General features: G+C 35.7%; 1 protein-coding gene across 1 annotated transcript; it reads right to left on the bottom strand.

Moving 5' to 3' along the window:
* Positions 1-20,882: 20,882 nt before the first annotated feature.
* On the bottom strand, positions 20,883-22,542 carry LOC149154585 (galactinol synthase 4-like). The gene is made up of 4 exons (XM_089439461.1): positions 22,115-22,542; positions 21,677-21,997; positions 21,443-21,577; positions 20,883-21,319 (listed from the first exon to the last, which is right to left on the bottom strand). Exons 1-4 carry the CDS (start codon positions 22,442-22,444, stop codon positions 21,065-21,067), a joined length of 1,041 nt encoding a protein of 346 aa, XP_089295587.1. The 5' UTR covers positions 22,445-22,542; the 3' UTR covers positions 20,883-21,064.
* Between the last annotated feature and the right edge of the window lie 347 nt (positions 22,543-22,889).

Below are 22,889 nucleotides of genomic sequence, written 5' to 3'. Positions count from 1 at the left end.
GAACCGACTCATTTGGAAGCCTTTTTAACTCATCATAGTCTTGAATGAGTGAGAGGAAACTAACTTTGATCATCCATCTATCAAGGAAGAGCTTGGAACACTGCTGAAGATTTGAGATGCTGGCCTCAGGCACTGCTTTAAACCAAGTCCTAACTTCGCCTTGCAAAGAAAGGGCAAATAGTCTAAGACTGACATCTTCATCTTCTACTTCAAATATATTAAGATAATCTTCAAAAGCCTGGATATGTTTCTGGGCAGTAATACCATTTTCTCCATCAAATCTAGGGAGATACTCAGGATGATTTGCAGGCAAAGGATTCAGCACAGGAGGCAAAATGAGAGGCTTATATCTATCAGGAACTTTACGAGACACAGGAGTATATACAGGAACTGTAAGACTGGGCTCTATTTTTGGTTCCTCCTTGGCTGTATGATGATCATCAACAGCATTTGAAGACTACTGCTCTAATGTGCAAGGAGGCTTTTCAACAACATTTTCCAAAGGAAAATCATAAAAATATGATATAGAATCGTCTTTAAAATACAATATACACAGCAAAAATTTATGGAGAAAAAACATGACCTCTTGGATAGTAATCCAGGTCAAAAGCCTGATCTGCTCATATATCTCTTTTGGGTTCATTTCTCCAGTGGAGTCTTTATTATGAGTGGAGTCGCCAGGTGGATGAATTAACCTTGAAGTGCCTGATCTATGTCCACCGTCACAGATCAGAGCTAAACATGAGAAGCTATGAAGAAAAGGGACACTTTCTCCAGAAAACAAGGCAAACTGATCAAAATTGGGGGTATACAGTAATAAACAAATGATTTCAGGTCCCCAGTGGAGTCGCCAAACTCCATGGGAAACAATCTGTACTCCAAGTACTAGACAACATACACCATTCTATACACCAAGTACTAGACATCAAACACCAATCTGTACAATAATTACCAAATAACCAAACTGGACAAGGTACCAACCCCAATAGCCTCATCCTACAACCATAGGATCACACTCCCTCTAGCTTGTGCCCAAGTGGTGCAACCCTTCTTTGCACCTAGCATTCCCTCGGTGATGCCACAACCTTCCAAGGAGCCTTATTACCATCCATGGATGGTCTCATCCCTGTGGCTCTAGGAGTTATACTGGTCTCCAAGGCTTCTAGGAACCCTTCCAAGACAAATCGAGTTCCACCAGAACTCCATGGATGTCAGAGTCATAAACCACAGCCTCTAGGGATCTCACCAGGATGCATCCTCTACTACGTGATTAACTGAATAATCATGCCTCAGTCAGTTACAAACCCCGACCTACGAAATCACTAACTAACCAACCACTTCATTTTTTCCTACATGAATCCCTTGAATCATCATCAATAATTGAACCATGAGTGAATGCCTTCACAGGAAAACTTGCACTTTATAAATGCATGCCTCTTTCTTTCCACGCGGAACCCTGCAAATCCATGTGGATCTTAGTTCATTTTTCACCAAAAAAACTTAGATCAAAACTACTTCCCCTTTCCCTAGAGTTGAGCATCCCCCATAATACTTTCCATGGATTTGGTTTGTAGCTAGGTATTTATTTTATTGATGTGTACAAATTTTACATCATGATTACAATTCCAAGCTCCCCAACCTCATAGATTTGAAAGACATATATTCTTAGGCATGTTGGCCCCAAAAATTTATATACATATTTACATGGGTGTGCAAGAACCCAAAATAACCTCAGCACACTATCCTAATTAATATGTCTCTTTCTCATCAACCTAAATATCATAGTCCTCATACCCATTACACAAACACACTGGCCTTAAACATATTCATATCTCGACCCACTAGCCAATCATGTGCATACTCATAGAGGCACACTATCCTTAATATCACATGTACATAGATATGCATCATAGGATCGGGGTATGGGTATTAGAATTCCTCCACCTATTATTTATGCATTGTCCTTAGTGCATCATATGTACACATCTTAATATAATTTTGCATAATTACTTGTGTTCACAGTCCATAGTTGCAAGTCCATGTCCTCATGCCATGCCAATGGATTCATTCTAGGACACCCTCCATGCTTCTGGTGGCACTTGCACACAAATCGGTTCTGGAGGTCCTTAGCATGTCCCACATTAATGAGGTTTCAATCTTAACATGATCACCATCACACCTAGAGGACATCAAATGAATGGAATTAATATATGCAGTAGTAGTAGTACTCTCTCTCTCTCTCTCTCTCTCTCTCTCTCTCTCTCTCTCTCTCTCTCTCTCTCTCGCTATATATATAGGGATTATATGTAGGGATAGTGCTTTGTGGTTGAGGTACTTGGAATCTAGCTACGGCTTTTGCATTGCATGAAAATTTTATTCTTTGTGACTTGTTTTTATTAATTATTGCATGCATTTGGTTGTTGTTTCTCTTTCTGAAAGAAATATATATATATATATATATACACACACACACACACAAACTTTCTTTGATATGTTAAACCAAACCCTAATTTTTCATTTCCTGACACAATTTCTTACATAGCTTGCCTACTTTTTTGTGTCCATGATTTAATAATGTTGAGTAAATAGCAGAATAAATTGTTATCTCTCTTTTCATTCATCTCATGATCTAAAAATACATTTACTTTCTTTGTTTCCAATATTAGTAGGCAACAATTAATTATTGCATGGCTGACAACGTCAATTATCCTTTCTCACACATTGCATCATAAAGTTTTAAAGCTTCATGGGTATTAACCATCTTGAAAATTCTATTTCTCAAACTTGTAAACATTACAATATCAAGGGTAAGCCCCCTTTTCTTTATCTCCTAGACTTCCCATACATTGTCCACATACATTGTCTGTTCACTGCCACATCTTTTACTTGGCATATTCTTCCATCAAGGAGCTTAAATAAGCAAATCCTATAGGGTAGCATCACTTCTTAAAAATGCAGCCAATTAAGTTTTGGTTTTCTCAAGAAAAGTTTACTTTATAATAAACCACAATTGCAGCCCTATAACCATTCAAGGTAGGCTTCACAACATGAGATCACAAATCTGAGTAAGGTTGTGTAAGCTATTGAGCTTGTTACATTTTCTAAAAGTGATAAGACAAACAAAATTTCTCAGTAGACAAAGAAATAACTTGATTTGTTGTACCTACAAACTCATCTTTCCAAGACATATTAAATCTTATTGTCTTGTAGCCTTTCCAACATTTCGGTCATGGCTTCCTTTTCCAAATATGATCCCAAATACTCTTTACAAAATCTCCTTACAAGCAAAATTGGTTCATGGTCCATTATACCAAGGAACTTCACTCAACTTCCTTACGCTTGACAGGATTAGCATTCAGGGGACTTGTCATAAGTTTATTTATTTTATTTTAATAAGTATCCAATGTAAACCATTTTACTCCTTTATATTTCCTATGAGATTTACTCCAAAATTCTCACCCACTTTCAAATTTTGGGTTTTCCAGTGTGTTCCCCTAGTTAATAGCTTTCGATTGGTTGTTTATTTATCGAATTAATGTACCAAGGCTAAAATTTATTCCCTTCAGAAGTTTAACCTGCCAAGCGCAATTCTCTCCTCATACTTCCTATATATTACTCCAAAAATTTCAAAAAAATTCTCCCTTCAAATCAAAATCCTAGGTTGGTAGTTATGTTCTACTCATGAACAATCTTCTTTTGACTATTTTCTTGCCTAATTCTAACTTCTAAGCTAAAATTTATAACCCTTAGAAGTTTGGGTTGTTTTTTCACAACTTCCTCAAGTTTCTAAGGCTTGAAAATAAAATTTAAACAACTAATTTGTTTGGCTTGACTTTCCACGACAGCTCAATGCCCCAACCCTTGACTCAGATTGCCACATACGACAGATCCAACGACCATTAATTTTTTTTTGTTCAACCTCTTCTCCAACCATGATGTTATAGGCTACGTCACCCTAACAATACCCTAGAAAGTTAGCTGCCATGTTGTGCTAACATGGCCTAGATACCTTACCAGCCTACCATATCACCACACCATTCCACACATCAAACACTATACATATACATATATATATATATATATATATATATATATATATATATATATATATATATATATATATATAATTTATTTTTATTATTTTTACACACCACCCAACCTTTGGAGCATATCCACCCATGGTGCCCCAACAATGATCCAAATCTGGTTTCCATAAGCAGTAGTCAAGTTTGAGTGTGAGGCCCCCGGTGACATCAACAAGGGGGGTGGGGGTGGGTGGGGGGGTGGTGAGGGGGGAAGGGTCTGCACTCCACGTCCCATGGCATGGTTCCACTCGTGATTTTAAATGGTCACAATTTGAGTGTAGAATCTGAGAATCACGTCATTTGTTCCCCCCCGATGGTGTCAGCAGGAGCGAGCATTTGCACTCTAGGTCCCCCCCCAAAAAAACCTTGCCCCTTCAATGGGAAATATCCCATGAGTTAAAGAGATGTTATTTCATATTTTTTTATGATAATTCACATGATTATCAATGGCACATCGATTTATTTTTTGTATGTCAATTAATGGGATGGACGATGGTCCATCTTCAGCCTAGTGTTGAAACTTGGGCTCTAATACCACATTGTAGTGCCCTCGGTCCCTAGCTAGGACCACACCTGGTTATTGAAAAATTACAACATAAGTATAAAACCATGGTACAATTTATAAACCCCGACTCGTTGCGAAAGCCCCTATAAACTCACCAACCCATATCAGGTGCTTTGTGTCCAATTAATACCCCATATAAAGGTTAATTTAACTATAATTGTTGCAATGGTATGTACATGTACCTCACATTAATTCAATAAATTATAAATGCATAACTACATGCATTATTCAAGAAATACCCAACCATTATGTACCATGAGTTAATTCAACATTTAATCATCAAATATACACATATCAAATAAATCATGCACAATGGAATAAATACATAAAAATAACAAACCTCGACTAGGGTTTATAATAAAATATCAAATAAATCCAACACATGGCACATGAATACTTATTTGAATAGAATACCAACTGGTTGCAAGCCTTCCATGTTCCACCCAACCATAGACCAAACAGTTCATAAAATCTCAACTGTGGGTTTCCCTTGAGCTGAGGCCTCAAATCCATGGGAAAAAGTCTATACACCAAGTACTAGACAACATACACTAGTCTATACACCAAGTACCAAACATCGAACACTAGTTTGTACACCAAGTACTAGACAACCACACCTGCCAAGGTACCAACCACAGTAGCCTCAACCTCCAACCATAGGCTCATGCTCCCTCTGTCCTGTGCCCAAGTGGTGTATCCCTTATTTGCACCTAGCAGTCCCTCAGTGGTGCCGCCACCTTCCAGAGCACCTTATAACCAACCAACGACGGTCTCAACCCTGTGGTTCCAAGAGCTTTGCTACTCTCTAGGGCTTCCAAGCCAAACTGAGTTCCATCAAAACTCCATGGATACCATAGCCTCTAGGGATATCATAAGATGCATCGTCTACTACATGACTAATGAGATAAGAATGCATTAGCCAGTCACAAATCCTGGCCTATAGACTCACTAATTAACCAACCACTTCATGATTTCATGCATGAATACACTAAATCATCATTAACAACTGAACCACAAATGAATTCCTTCACAAGAAAACATACACTTTATAAATGCATGGCTCTCTCATATCATTTTTCATCCTCTAAATCCATGTGGGGCTTCGTTCCCTTTTCACCAGAAAACATCACATTAGAATTGCTTCCCTTTTTCTCTGGAGTTGAGCACCCCCCATACTCTTTTCTATAGAGTTGGTTTATATCCAACCATTTATTTTATTAATATATGTACAAATTTTACATCATGATTACAATTATAGTCTCCCTAGCCTCATAGCCTTTAAAGGCATATCACGTTGGCCAAAAAAAATATAAACATATTTACATTGGCATGTAGGCCCCAAAATAACCTCCACTCACCTGCCTAATTAATATGTCTTTCGTTCACCAACCTAAATATCACAATCCTTAAACCCATTACACAAGAACACCCGACCTTAACCATACTCATATCTTGACCCATTAGTTAACATGTGCATACTCACAAAGGCACACTAGCCTCAATATCACATGTACATACATATGGATCACAGGGATTGGGCAGGGGTATTACATGATAATATCTTTTGTATCATATGTTGCATCAATCTTCTCTCGTAGCTCCTATATCCCACAACTTACAACCTTCTAGATGAGTTCATCTATATAAAAAATTGCATTATCTTTTTAGATGAGATCCTCTATGTCATAAATTGCATCAACCTTAGTTATATATTTTTCATCAAACATGTCATCAGTTTGATCTTTTCTTTTTTCTTAATTTTATTTGAAGTCAACCATTTAATTGAACTTCACATCGATTTGACTTTGAAGATCATTCTTCAACTATAGTGTATCAAGCATGTGATCAATTATGTTTTTCTTTTCTTTTTTCTTATCTACGAGCTCCACTCAAGTGCTTTAATTTTATTTTTCAATTCATGGTTATACTCTTGAAAATTATTGATTTTATAAGAGGCATTTTGTAAATGCTTTCCTTTTACCCATTTTTCTAATGGTCACTTGTCACACTCGCTTGTACTTGATTGCTTGATTATATTCTTATGTGTCATGCTTGATTGATTTTATGTCACTTTAGGGTATTAGGAATTATTTATAATGCACCCTAAAGTGTGATTTTTACAATGATTGACTCACGTGGCTTCCTTTTTCAATTTCATGTAGGTCACAATTGTTTTTTTAATTTGAAAAACACTTTATTGTATTGAAATATTTCACATAATTGCACACAAGAACAACTTCCCTTAGACCTTGTTATTCCATAATATCGGGGTGATCTAGGATATATCTACCACAAAATAATCATTTGATTTAAAAATGAAGTACATGAAGTCTCCTACTAGACTTCCTTTCTGAAAATGAATATAAACACTTAGTGACCCTTAGTGACACTAAATTGAATATAACTATCAAGGCATTCAAAAAAATTTCATGCGTAGCTCCTAAGTCCCCTCAAAAAATCATGTTTTCCTTTCAAACTGCCAGAGTGCAATACTCATACTAATTGTCAACCATTCAAACCAAATTTAAATATTTTGTTGTATGGCATCCTTTTCCTTTTTCTTCTCACTTATTTTATTGTAGATATATTATATATCTATAGAAAATGTTGAAATGTATATTAACCAACCCAACATAAAATTGTGTGTACCTTCTTGTTTTCATCGTTTGTTCATTATTTATTGGATGCCTTATTGAAATTGATTTGATTTGCTTCTCATCTTTTCAAAAACATTTGATTTTTTTTTGGCTCAGTTCGGATCACCATAATTAGGTTGTTGGAATTTACCATAGGAGGATTTTGGATCAATAAATATGAAATCAACAAAACATAAAACAAGAGTATCTCTACCAAGATATCTAAATTTTATATGTGTCAACCTTTGTTTCTAGCTAGAGACACACAAAGGTTTCTAGATGGATGAATTAGATCATTGGAGCTTGATCATTGGATGTCTTAACATAGAACTTTGAGGTCAAACACTATGTGTGAAAGTAACTTCAAATTCATAACAATCATAGACAAATAAATGTGCATGGGACTTGTATGTGTCCTGTTGGTGTAAAAGAACTAATTCCAAATATAAAATCTCCTACAAATCAATTTTCCTCTCAAGAATTATGGGAATCATTGCTTCTATATCAATTATGTTGCATTGTTGATTTGTCACTATTATTATCACTTCCAAACATCCATTTCATCCTGTTTTACGACTCCTTTATCACTTCATTTACCATAATTTCTTGTAAGATTCCATGTCATACTTAAGTATGCTTTCATGGTTAAGTAATGTTTATTTTCCTTTATTTTTAATAAATTAATGTTGGGTGTGGAGCCTGATTATCTTCCTGATTGTTCAAAGGTTTTTTGTTTCAACAGCGTTGGATACTTGTTCCATATGATCACCATCAGGGGGGTCTAAGGGGGATGATGACGATTTATGAGTCCCCTCCCCAGCGACTCTTCATTCTGGTTCTCCATGTTTTTCCATCTCGTCTCCTCTGGCAACAAGGATGAGAGTATTTCATCAAATTTTAAGGTAGTTGTGTTACTACCTATGTAAACAACTACGATATCACACGAGTTTGGTAAAGAACGTAAAAAACTAATTCACTTATATGAATCTTAACATCAACAAATAATAATTAAATCACCATAGTATTGAAGGCATTCAGACGCTTTGTCATTGATCCTCTATCCCTCATCCATAGGCTCTACAATTTATTCCATAAGAACAATTTATTTACCAGGGACTCAGAGTGATGCAAATTCCCTAACTTGTCCCACAAAGATTTTGTTGTAGCTTCTCTTGAAACATTTAGTAATATTGGATTTGAGACACACAACTGTATTGTGTTCTTTTCTTTATGATCCAACTTGGTCTAATATTATGTCGACATTACCCTTGGTTTGATACTTGGATTCAAAACGATCCACTGATATTTGTCCATCAATATTTCCTCCATATTGATCTTTTGCAACTCAAAACTTCATTCGTTAAATTTATTTATCTCAATCTTTCCAATGTTTGCCATTTCCTTTCACCATAAGAATTGATTTGGAAAATCTCCTACTATAACAGGATCTACCATATGCTCGAACAAAACCCCTTAGTTGCAAAGGCATCTTGTGGAACCCAAAATTAGGAAAATCACATTGATTTCTCATTATATTCCTTTACTATGTTTCAATATATTATATACATGCCATAGATTTCATAAACCCCCAATTCATTAACCCTGGATTAAAACATAACCAAGTTCCTCTCTCTTTATCCTCCATTTAATCTAATTACCACCATATGGATGCTCTTTTTTAAATATTCTTTTAACACTTACGAGAACTGATAATTATTAACGATGTGCATCATAATTTGAAAATCCAATGTGCATTGTGTTGAGGCTACCCATATACAATATATGTCACTAATATAGACCATAACTATACTTTCCACATATCTCATAATATTTTCCCATAAAAACTTATACGAATGGATCAACATCAGATTAAACTAACATATCCTAATGTTCTTATGCAAATTAGACAATATACCACATATTATCTCTAACATACCACTACTTCTTTCATCTGCAATATATTCTAATTCTCTTTGTGCAAAATAAACAATATACCACATATTATCTATAACATATTTGTGGTCATTCCATATCTTGAATCCTCGTTGGTAACTTATAATTAATTAATATTGTATCATTGTATTTACAATAGTTTTAGACAAACCACCAATAAACTTTATATACATTATAATGTATTGCTTCTTACTATGAACTTAACCTTTAGTACAATTAAAAAAATTTATAAGGTAAGATATAGAAATTCTAATATAGTACTTATTGAATCTGCAATGTGTGAAATCATATCATCGATTACGACGCACTCAATGCATCAACATATCCATCTAGAGCAATGTTTGAACCACCAAATCATAATTCTTGATATGTGGTACCTCTCAAATACTTGAGAATCCACCTCACTTCCATCCAATGTTCTTTTCCTGGATTGTTGATGTACCTACTTACAACTCCCACTGCATTTGCAATATCAGGCTTTGTGCAGACCATTGCATACATTAAGCTTCCAACTGCTGATGCATATGGAACTTTAGAAATATAATCCATCTCTTCCTAAGTCTTGGGACACATCTCCTTACTTAGTTTGAAATGACTAGCCAAAGGTGTAGTAACTGGTTTTGCATTCTGCATATTAAATCTTTTCAACACCTTTTGTATGTACTCACTCTGAGACAATGTTAATTTGCGATTTTTCCTGTCTCTAGTTATTCTCATACCAAGGATTTGTTTTGCAGCACCCAAATCCTTCATTGCAAATGAATTTGCCAATTTTCCTTTGAGCACATTTATTTCCTGCATGTTAGACCCTGCAACAAGCATTTCATCTACATACAATAACAATATAATATAGTTGCCATCATTTTGCCTTTTGATATAGACACAATGATCAGAGTGAAATCTATTATAACCTTGTTCAGACATAAACCTATCAAGTTTTAGATACCACTATCTTGGAGCATGTTTTAAGCCATACAAGCTCTTCTTCAACCTGCGCACTAGTTTCTCTTTCCCTTTGACCTCATATCCTTGTGGCTCCTGCATATATATATATATATATATCCCTTTCTCCAAATCCCCATGGAGAAAGGTTGTCTTTACATCTAACTGCTAAAGATGCAAATCTTTTATTGCTACTAGACTTAAAATAGTTCTGATTGAAGTCATTTTAACAACAGGAGAAAATATCTCATCAAAGTTTATACCTTTTTTCCGTGCAAACCCCTTCACCACAAGTCTATCTTTATACCTTTTTCTACCTCCATCTTCTTCCTTCAACCTATAAACCCATTTATTTTGCAATGTTTTTTTACCTACAGGCAACCTGACTAAGTCCCAAGTCTGGTTATGTACCAAGGATTCCATCTCTTCTTTCATGGCTAGCTCCCACTTCTTCCTGGTTTCTACCTGCACTGCTTCTTCATAACATTCTGGTTCACCAAAATCAGTCAACAATACATAATATAATGAAGGAGAGTATCGTTCAGGGGGTCTACTTATCCTAGTAGATATTCTAACACCACTTTCAGGTGTTTGAGGTGTCTGTTGTTGTTGTTGTTTTGGCTATTGATCATTATGATTTTCAGGCACCTTTACTTTTTCTGTGATATCATCAAGCACTGTGTATTCTCTGTTTTCTTTTCCTGTTTCTTTTCCTACATCTGATCCTTATACAAAACCTTTTCATTGAATATGACATCTCTTCTCCTAATGATTTTGTGATTTTCATAATCATATAAGCGATAACCAAAATCATTAACACCACATCCAATAAAGGTATATTTCTTTGATTTTGCCCCAAGATTTGTTCTATTTTCTTCATTAATGTGGACAAAGGCTTCACAACCAAAAGTCTTTAAAAATGAGTAGTTTACCTTTTTACCTATCCATGCCTCCTCTGGAATACCTCCATCCAAGGAACTTGAAGGTCCTCTGTTTATAATATAAACAATTATATCTACAACATCTACCCAAAATTGTAAAGGAAATAATGCACGCAATCTCATGCACCTTGCACACTCCATGATTGTCCTGTTCATCCTTTTTGACACACCATTTTCTTTTGGTGTTCCTAGAACTGTCTTCTCTCTGCGAATTCCATGCCCTGAAAAGTATTTATCAAACTCTTTGCTACAATATTCACCTCTATTGTTTGATCTGAGACACTTCAACCTTTTTCTTATCTTATTTTCAACCAAACCTTTCCATTTCTTGAAAGTATCAAATACATCAGATTTATTTCGAATGCAATAAATCCAGGTTTCTCTGGTTGCATCATTAATAAAAGTAACATAATAACGAGAGCCACCGAGAGATGATACCTGAGCAGGCACCCATACAACTGTATGCACAAGATCTAATTTTTCGCTCTTCTTTTATTTCCCAACTCTGAGGAATCTTAAGCTCTTTTGTTTTACATAAACACAATTCTCACAGAATTCTAAATCAACATGCTTCAAAAATGGCAACAAATTTCTTGAGTGAAGAATCTGCATCCCCTTCTCACTCATATGCTCGAGCCTATGATGCCACAATGTTGTATTGGGTCCTGTATAGGTTAAAGCATTAACAGAATTAGAAATACTATTACATAAATACAATGTACCAACCTTTTCTCCTTTTGCTATTACCAGAGCTCCTTTAGTGACCTTCCAGGTTTTATCTATAAAAGTAGTTACACAGCCTTCACCTCCCAAATTCCCTATTGAAATTATTTTTCTTCAGATCTAGAACATGCCTTACCTCCTTCAATAGCCATTGGTTTCCATTCCGCTGTTTTAGGAAAAATTTACCCATTCCAATGATTTTACAAGGTTTATCATCACCCAAATGGACTTGTCCAAAATCTCCTTAAACATAATCACGAAAATGTTTCCTATAAGGTGTGGCATGGAATGAGGCCCCTAAATCTACCACCCAAGAATCAGTAATATTTTCTAAAGAAATAACCAAAGAATCTTGCAACACATCACATGTCACATTCGCTTCATGATTGTTTTCTTGCTGCACGTCTCATTTTCCCTTCTGAGATTTGCAATCGTTCTTCAAGTGTCCTTTCTTCCCACATTTCCAACACACTATCCCCGATCTAGACTTGGGTCTACCTTTTCTTAACTTACTACGATATCATAGGCTTTTTCCTCTTTCCATTTTTCTTCCCCTATTCTCTGCAATCAAAGAATCACCTGATGTCTCACTGGAGCTTTTTCATCGCATTTCCTCGCTAAGGATTGCACCGATAACATCATAAAACTTTAAAGTACTATATCTAGAGACAGAGTTACTAATGGCCATAACTAAACCATTCCAGCTTTCTGGCAATGAGAACAGAAACAACAGAGCCCTAACTTCATCATAAAAAGTTACCCCTATAGAAGTTAAATGACTGGTAACCGTATTAAATTAATTTAAATGATCATCAACAGATCCACCTAACATCTTCATATTAAATAAATGCTTCATAAGAAATACCTTATTTGAGGCCAAGGGTTTTTCATATAATTTGGCCAATGCCCACATTAAAACCTTTGTTGTTGTTTCCTTTGAAATATTAAAGTCTATCGATGCTGTTAGGCACAACCATATTGTTCCAAGTGCCTTTTTGTTTGAGAATATCCCATTCTGTGTCTGTCATACTCGTCAACTTCTTTGTCTTTTCACTCAATGGTAGGTATAGATCTTTTTGATACAAATAATTTTCCATCTGCTCTTCCACATCTAGTAGTTTTGGCCGTTGAATTTTTTGACCATAAACCTACCATCTTCCACCATTACTCCCACTTGAACCAAGAACCCTTCTCTCCTACAATTTTATCAGCCAAATAGACCTTCGGATTTGATACCAGTTGTTAGAAAATTATATATTACAGAGAAATGGAACACATAAAATATTGCAAAAACATAAACACAGAAAATGCATAAAACAAGAGAGACACAAATATACATGATTCACCCAATTTGGGCTACATCCGTGGAGAAACAACCAGTCCTTCCTATTATATTATCTAGCAAAATGAAGAGATACAACCTACAACAGATCCACTGTAATTCCATCTTCTCTCTCACACAATCTCCTCTCTCTTTCTCGCTCATAATACATGCATACATAGCCACAATACAATTCCCTCATATATAGCAAGGGGTTGTCTTCTAGGGGAAAAAACCCTAATTGAAACATAACTTATACCGTCAGATCATTCGCCTGATGAATGGCTCAGATTGACTACGAAATTACAATATTTTATAAGGCAATTTTACATCTATTTCTAGCTTTGATGGCACTTCCCCCAAACCCCCGCGAGGGGGGGCGAAAAAAGGGGCAGCGTTACTGCCCCATTATGAACTGGGGTCCAATGCGGCGATACTTCTGAATAAATAAGATAATCAAGCTCCACACCCAACATCTTGTGGGTTCACTTATGTATTTGGTGAACACACGACCAAAAATATGTTTTGCAGTTAACTGGCTTAGTCAAGCAATGGTTAAGCCAACCAAAATCTATTGGAAGGAAGTTAAACATGTGTTGAGATACCTCAGAGGCAACACTCAATTTGGTCTTCAGTACAAACAGATAGATGGAGTGAAGATTAAAGGCTTCATAGGTTCAAATTGGGAAGGGAGTCCATCTGACAGGAATAAAACATGAGGAGGAATCTTTAGTATTGGGTCAACAACAATTTCTTGGTATGATGGGAAGCAGAGATCAGTTGCACTAAGTTCAGCAGAAGCAAAGTACAAGGTTACTAGTCAAGCAACTTGTGAGGTTCTCTGGACAAGGAAGATCCTTGTTGGGTTATTTGGTTAACAGATGGATATTACAATGTTTTACTTTGACAATGAGAGTTGTATCAAATTCTTTGAGAATCCATTTTTTCATGATCGATCCAAGCATATCGACATTCGGTTTCACCATCTACGAGATTGTGTGCAAATGATAATCATGTTGATGGAGTACATTCCTACAGAAGAACAAGATGCAGATATTTTGACAAAGGCAGTGTCAAGATGCAAATTCGACTTTCATAGAGGCAGGATCGGGGTAGCAGATAATCCCTTTCATGTTGAGAGGGAGTGTTGACAATGCAACAAGAAAATCCTAATTTAATTTTGTCCTTGAATTAAATTGGGAATAAAATTGTAATTCCACATCTCAGAACAACTTGTATTAGTTGACTAAGTTATTTTGACTTAGTTGGCTTAGTTAATTCAAGTTGAGGGTCTAACTTGAGTCATGTAGAATGTCTCCTACATTATAAGATTCTTGGTTGAGTTTAGTTTGAGTTGTAATTAATTAATTCAGTCTAACTAAGTTAAAGTCAGTTAAACTAGTTCCAACCGTTGGACGAACTAGTGGAAGGTCTAGTAGTGTGGTGCGGCCTGTAGTGATCAACCAGTAAACTGATGATTCACTCATAAATAACTCATGCATGTCAGATATGAGAGTTACCCAATTGAGATTGGCGTTCAGGGACACTGTAATATGAGTCTTATAATCATTCGAATTGTATAGGTGGTACATGCAGTTAGAGGAAGGCATGTGAGGATTGCGCAATTCCAATTGAGGAATTTCCCTAATTTATAGGGTGTTAATTCCCAAGGAAACAACACAAAGAAATAAGGACTTGAGCAAGAATAAAATTGGTTAAGTATTGGCCTGGGCTTGTCTAGTAAGTTGTGAGATAGATAGAGATAGTGCATAGGTTGCTCAAGCTTGAACAAAGCATTGTAATCTTCTCATATTTTATAACTAATGCAATATATAGATAACAAGGGTTTTAGCTAGGGCTTTCCCCTAGAAATCATTATGTAATGTGTTGATTCAATGTTTTCTCTTGTATGCTTCGTGATTTCATGATCGTTTAATTGTTTCCGCTGATGAGTAGAGTAGATTCAAGTCTATTATTTAAGTAAATTACAATTAGCAGGTTGAATCTAAAAGAAATTTCTATCAAAAGGACAATGCAAGTTTTAAAATAATCAAGGAAAATAAAAGAGGAAAAAATGAGAAAAGAAAATGAAAATAGCAGACGAGCATTGGGAATGTGAAATGACAGGTTTGGTCTTTTATCCTTCCCATTATCCCCATCTTTTCCTATATCTCACTATAAATAGACTCCCAGATGGATATGATTTACTCAGTCCCAAGAATGCACAAGAGGAGTTGTCCAAATCATGCATGGTCATATAAGAATGAGTTCCATTCTAATTAGAGATTGAGAAAATGGAAATTGAGCCACCATTCAAAGCTAGTTCTCCATTTGGATTTCCAAGGTAAACATTTTCTTCTATGATGAATTTCTCTATGTATTGTGTTAAATTCTATGCATAAAATATTGGTTCTTTCATTTATGTTTAATATGCTACATATGGTTGGATAAATGGTTTTAAGCATTAGTTCTTAGTTGTAGTTTTGTCATTTCATTTAAAATTACATTCTCCATTAGTATTTTATTAATACCAATAACTATACTACACATCATTCATCTTACTTTAAACTTTGGAGATTGTTGTTGTAATTATTTAATGCAATTTCCAAATTTAATTTCAAGGAACTTAAAAATTCAATCCTTGAAATCACTGCACTCTAACTCAACCCTCATTCAGTGATTGTGAGATTATTTGAGGCCTTATGTTACTAATTCTACTCCCAGATGGCCATACACTACTTTTGAGGGTTATACAAACCATATGCAACCCTCTACATTGTATTCATCTCCTTGAGGTCGTCTTAATTGGTGGTTAGGGATATGCATGGAAGGATTGGAATATGTACATGATGGAGAGTTTATATTTAAGAAGAAATCATAATATAAATTGATCCTTCATCCGCATTGCTTGGCTTCATCGCTTTGCTTCTTGTGATTAAGTTTTTTATGCTTGTGGTTTAATTTTTGGCTTTACTCGTTTTTGTCTCTTCTCCCATGCACTTTTTTGAAGTCTTTTTTTTGTAAATTTCGTCAATGTATTTCTATTGATAGCAAAAATCATTACAATGGGATCCATTCATTTCATCACCTAACCTGGAGGATCATGAGAGTCCACCAATATTACCATACACATAACAAAAGCTACCATTAGCAAAACTTTAGAAAGAGGGACTATCTTACTGAATATCCCGAGGACTATGGACTATAGACATGCAAAAAGCCAGAGTAAAAGTAATATAGGAGACAAGCAGTAACCTTTGGAAAAATTGACAAAATAAACTAAGATTACTAGACAAGACAAGTTCCTTCCAACATCAAAGGCTAAAATTGATTGCTTAATGGACATATTAGTACAAAATGATGACTGGTGAATGAGGAGAAGAGTTTGCATGGATGGTGTTCATAGGAGGAGCAGAGTTTGCATGAATGGTGTTGAGAAGAAGAGTGTTAATGGCTGCTGCCTCTTCCTGATGATCATTTGAATCAATTTCTAAGTCTGAAACCATAAAACATTCCACATGACTCAATCATACCACTATATCATCTAGATTATACCTGATGTACCACAAGATTCTCCTAATCTCCTCATGGCTTGCAAAGAGTTTATATTTTTCCACTTGCTTGTCATGGATTACCATGTTGAGCAACATTTCCATTGGATGGTGTAACACCCTCGTCCGACATCTACCCAAGTAACCGGCCAACCAAGGTAAACATGTGATGAGAGGCTACTATAGTTGGATGCAACCTCCTATGTGACCTTAAGGAAGTGGACTCAACGGAAACACAACATACATACCTTCCAAATCAACTACACGACTCCTAGGAATCGTCCCAACCACTCAGGTAGCTATCCCCTAGGTCGCACTGAAGTTTTTGACCTCTAGACACTCCCATGTTATAGGCCTACCAACGTCTAGGAAGCTCTAGACGCTCTCATGACAAGGCATTCAACCGTCTAGGGACTATTTTTCTCAGTGTTGTGCTAGTGTCCTTGGGATTTGAGCCACTTTTTTAGGCCCAGAGCCCAGGTCACTACCCAGAATTGAATGACACCTTCAAACCAGTAAGAGAACAGGGAAACAATGATGCAAAAGAAAATACTTAAACAAGACCTTAACCATACCCTTACTAGCCATGATAGGAATTTCGTCAAACATATCACAAATATGTAACCTACATGTGTAAACAACTGATTTAAGCATAGGGATCTCATACTTATCTTATAATCACTAAGAACCATAAACCCATATAAACCCAAAACTCTTTTGGCTATCATAATATAGAGGGGATAACTTTTGGATTGAATGACAAGATTTACTTTGATGGTTGCCTTTATGTAATAAATTAGTTGTTGCATGTCATGTTTTCTTCAACAGCCACAATGCTTACCTTTCGTTTGATCTATTTTTGGTACAATATGATTTACAAATAATGCTTTTGCAGATGTTGTCATTTTATATTGGTCCCTCGTATAAACCCAAAACTCTTTTGGTTATCATAATATAGAGGGGATAACTTTTAGATTGAATGACAAGATTTACTTTGATGGTTAACTTTATGTAATAAATCAGTTGTTGCATGTCATGTTTTCTTCAATAGCCACCATGCTTACCTTTCGTTTGATCTATTTTTGGTACAATATGATTTACAAATAATGCTTTTGAAGATGTTGTCATTTTATATTGTTCATAATCAAGTTAGTTAAGGGAAAGATTTGGGTTATGAAAATAGAAAATCAATGAAGGTTTGTGCCAAAAATGTAAAAGTAGGGTTTTGTGTGGGTTTAGGGTTGTTTGATAGTCAATTTTTGTGAGATTTAATGTGGAAATCCATATCAGGTTTATTTTATCTCTGCTTTTAAAAACTCTGCACTCCCAATTTAGACCTTGTAGCCAATTATAAAATGGAAAAATTTCATTTCTAATGTTCTCTGTGCAATGAAGAAGCTTTGGAATTAATTCAAGAATAATTCTCGTTGATACATAATTCTTGCTTTATCCCGACATCTAATAACTGTAAAGAGAGAAGACGCTAATTCATTTGAGTCATCTTCATAAACCAAGATAAAAACTAATTATTTATCACATTGATTTTATTATTAATATCACTAATAAGCAGTTTACATAAGTCTTGCTTTATTTGACTAGGCCAAAAACAATATCCAGGCATATCTGACGGTAAGGAGAGAAGACACTAATTCATTTTAGTCATCTTCATAAACCAAAATAAAAACTAATTATTTATCACATTAATTTTATTATTAATATCACTAATAAACGTACTGTATTGGAAAAGATTTTCCCATCTTTTTATATATTTTTTTTAAATTCTATTTTTTTTTTCTTTTACTTTTTAAATAAATATATAAATGGTTGGGATTTCATTTTCAGTAAATATTGTACATTTTTAGTAATACTACAATATTCATTTTCAGTAAATATTGTACATTTTTAGTAATACTACAATATTGAAAGTTGAGATTAATCTCTCACTCCTAACATCTTCTAATCAGTGATTTAGAAAATCTAATCATTAAACCTTTAAATTCATTGTTCGTTAGAGATTTAGTTTCACTGTTCCTTTGTTATTCCATTTGTTTCAATCGTACTAAGCCAAGCAATGACAACTTGGCGGGCCATAATCATGGGATAACAACCTTAAAAGTTGTGCAATTATAAAGAAGAATCAACATTTTTGCAATGCCCAATGCTTTGAGCTATTGACGTGCAATTATAAAGAAGAAACAGAGGGCAGGAGATGATGGTCGTAAAACAGTAACAAATAACAGAATGGTTATGCTGTTATCTGGTTAAGGAGCTTAATAAAAAATAAGTAAAGTTGCTTTTGCCTGAAGATACATATTGCAAAAGACAGTTTAAAAGCAGCAGCGAAGAACCTTTTTAAGCATATAAAGTCAATAGAGTTACTGCTATAACTCAAGACACTATTCCAGTTTGGTTCATAATATTTCTATCAAGTTTTTTAATAGGTTTCGGAAAAAATACAGTGTATAATTGCAAATTGCAAATAACAAGACAATCTTTTGATTTCCATAATCTGTTAACACTATTACATTTGCTTTTGACTCTTTGCCAGGGGCATGTATGACTGCAGGATAGAGGGCGTTTGTATGATGGAAACAACCTCTGGTTTGTATGGCAATTTTGTGTTTTTTTTGGCCATGTCAAATCCAGTTGTTTAGATTTACAACTGAAGAATACTTTCAATTGTTTTATCGAAAACATATACAGGGAAATTAGGATAACAATTGAAATACACAAGGCCATTGGATAGAGAAGCTACAATCCCACCTATCAATGAGTCAGTGTATTTGTTATGGGTCAAGGCTAAGACAAATGTATTTAGACCCTAATGCCTTAAAGCATGTATCCCAATACATATACAACCCAAATAAAAGTGCTGAGTTTGTAGTCTTTTTGCCTAGGCCTGAAGTTGTTTAGAATTTAGAAGAGGAATGGATTGGACACAATCCGAATTTTCTTGAATTTGGCTTATAGATTCCTTAATAGAAATTCTAGTTGCAGCTTTTAAATGATGGCTTATAGATTCCTTAATAGAAATTCTAGTTGCAGCTTTTAAAGGAAAAGCAGACAGGTCTGAGTAGATTTTCAGATGCGTTTATTGTAGGTAACTGCCATCTAGCAGAGGGTTGTGTTTCTTCATACTCTAACTCAGCAGAATTTAAAACTAGACTAGATGCAGATGTGAACATATCCCTAAAAAGATTTTCTTGAACAGATGATTCTCTTTCTTCTATTCCATGGAAAGAAATAGACTTTCTGAAAGGCTCCATTTTTAATATAAAATGTTTTCCTAAATACCTAAACCAAACGCTTTGGTTCTGATACCAATTTTACAAGGGCTTCAATGAAACTTGAATGCCTAATTGGTCTCTTCTATGTAATGGTAAATAGCAGTAACAAAAAAAATATATATCCATACAAAAATTTCAAGCATTCTATTTTGAGTTCTTTTTTAAACAATAAATGCATGGGCAAATAGCAATGTAAAGACACTACTATTATAGTATATTTTTTGAATGCTTTTATTTTAAATATTTTTTATCATTTTTGACCTGGGATGCATTTGCACATTGCAATGTGAAAGCACACTACTATACTATTTGTCTTCACTACTATTATCTTATATTGTTTAATGCTCAAAAAATGACTTTAAATAGCAAAAGAAGTAAATTATACACATTTGGGCTTTTTCTTTAAATTTTCTGTATTTGTGACATTTTTTAATCCAAGATGCACTTACCTAATAAAACCGTGCACAGACTCCATTCGCTGGTGAACAAAGTGTTTTTACGTCTGGTTATGGGTTGGGCCTTGGAATTTTACAGAATTGAGGCTGCGAATTCAAACTCATAAATTTCAAATGCTGGTCTCATTCTTTATTTCCTTCTTGTGTCTTGTTTTTTTTGGCAGGTATACCATTGCATTGCAATCTTTTTGAATCTGCAATGTGTGAAATCATATCCGAGTATTGATTGCGAGGCACTCAATGCTGTTGTCTTATGTAACCTTTTCACTGTTTTACAAGTAAACATGCTTCAATATATTTTGTTAATGTGTTAATATTATCACTCACTAATTTATTATTGTCGAAATAATAAATTTATGTGGAATAGAGAAACGAAAAAATAACAATGGATTATGGAGCTCAAGGCATCATCAAATCATACACATGGCAATTTGTCTATTTACAAAGATTAATTAATTGAATTAATTTACATTCAATAACAGTCGATGCAACGGCAAAATCGTCAATCTTCCATACAATATACAAATTGTCCCCACGCCCGCCAGTAGTTTATAATATATACAGATATCTTATGCTACAGGCGACTTCTGCAAATTTGAAATCTCTTAAGCTGCAGGCGGTGCAGGCATTATGTTGGGGTTTGTTGGCATCGCAGCAAGGAATGAATTAGCAGCCACTCGTTGCAGATCATTTGATTTTCCGTCCGCTTCTGAAATTGGATCGGGAATTGTAATATCTCCTGATCCCGAGTGATCGAGAGAGGGGTCATTGAATATGTCCCACCATTTGTGGACCAACATCTTTATATCTTCCCTCTCCATATTTTCCTCCTTCCCACTGTACCTCCACGGCTTCGATCCCTGCACATCCACATCCACATCTATTAACATAAGCCTGTGAGTTCAGAACACCTATCTGGTCTTTCATATATAAATCATATTTATTTCTATGGAAGGCAAATTTGGAGTGAAAAGAAAGCTTACAGCAGCACAGTAGTGAACAACTTTGACAGTGTCCAAGTCCACGTTCTGGGGATGCCGCCACATCATGGCTAGAACCAGATTGTACACCAGAGGGATGGGTTTGTATATCTTTTCAAAAAACATGTTCAAGAAATCCTACAAAACATACATATACCACAATTTAGTCAAAATTAGATCTGGTAAACTAAACAAAAATGTGCATGATCCTGACTGAAATCGAGAACAGATCCAGACCTGTTCTGCGAAGGGCGTTGGCACAGTAGCCATCAGAGTTTCCAAAAGGCAGTCGAAGGTCAGCTGACTCGGCTCAGAAACAAACATTCCAGCGTTGAAGTATGGAGAGGGCCGTTGCCCTAATTCAACGGGCCATGACACCTTCTCTGGACACTGCTGGCAGTATCCGATCTTGTACTGCGGAGTGTGACTCCATGTCTTCTCGCAGAAGCAATCCATGACCGCATAGAAATATCCATGGGGCATGTCAAAGAGATGGTCAATGTTGTCAAAGACTTGGATGTCTGCGTCCAGATATACCATCTTGCTGTACTCCTCAAACTGCCCATCACTCAAAATTAAACAAGATTGTTAATAACTAACTATATTCAGGTATGTAGGAAAGTTATTGTTGTTAAAATCTACTCATGTATGGAGATTTGCAAGAAATGAAAATACCTCCCAAATACGGAGTTTGGAGTAGTTAAGGACATAGTAAGGCATTGAAAACTGCACTTGATTCTCCGGGGGATGGATAGGTTGAATCTGGCGAACAATACAACCCTGTCTTCGCAATTGCAGGCGATGATCCTCCGGAACATCGGGCAGCACAGCAACAACGAGAGGATATGCGCTCTTCACCTTGCGGAGACCCTTTGCAAGACCGACCACACCTTTCACATAGTCGCCACATCCCGCCAAGAAAGTCACATACGCTCTGCACTTCTTCTTGGCCGCCGCAGCCTTTGCACTGAAGAACTGATCTACAGGAGAAATTTCTGGATTCATGGTGAGAAGTGGAGAATCAATAGCAAGTATGCTGGAATTCAATAATCTCTTGATAAAGAATCAATTTGCAGAACACGAATGTGTGAGTGTAGTGTGTATTTTCGCTTCACTGGGGGCATGTTTTTATAGAGAAAAGGGTCGGTTGTTACGGATAAAGTAGGTTGAAAACAATAATATCCAGAATGCAAAGCGAATAGAAAATTGACAACACAGTATATACGTGTCAATTTCTCCAGGCTCTATGATCGATTCAACGGTCAGGAGTGGAATTCGGAACCTCCCGACATGGCTCTCGGAAAGTTCGGAGTGTTGAAAAAGGCGTCACTGGAATAGCTGGAATGAAGGGAAAGTTGGGTGCAAGTTGACAGGTATTGGCCCGCGACACACACGGGCACAGACGTTCCGGGAAGTTGATCCGAAGCAACGGTCGGTCGACAAACTAAAC

The sequence above is a fragment of the Pinus tabuliformis genome, chromosome 9 (assembly GCF_031772625.1).
Source record: "Pinus tabuliformis cultivar Carrire ecotype Pingquan chromosome 9, CPIR1, whole genome shotgun sequence".
NCBI classification, from domain to species: Eukaryota; Viridiplantae; Streptophyta; class Pinopsida; order Pinales; family Pinaceae; genus Pinus; species Pinus tabuliformis.
This window is presented reverse-complemented; position numbering and strand designations above follow the sequence as displayed.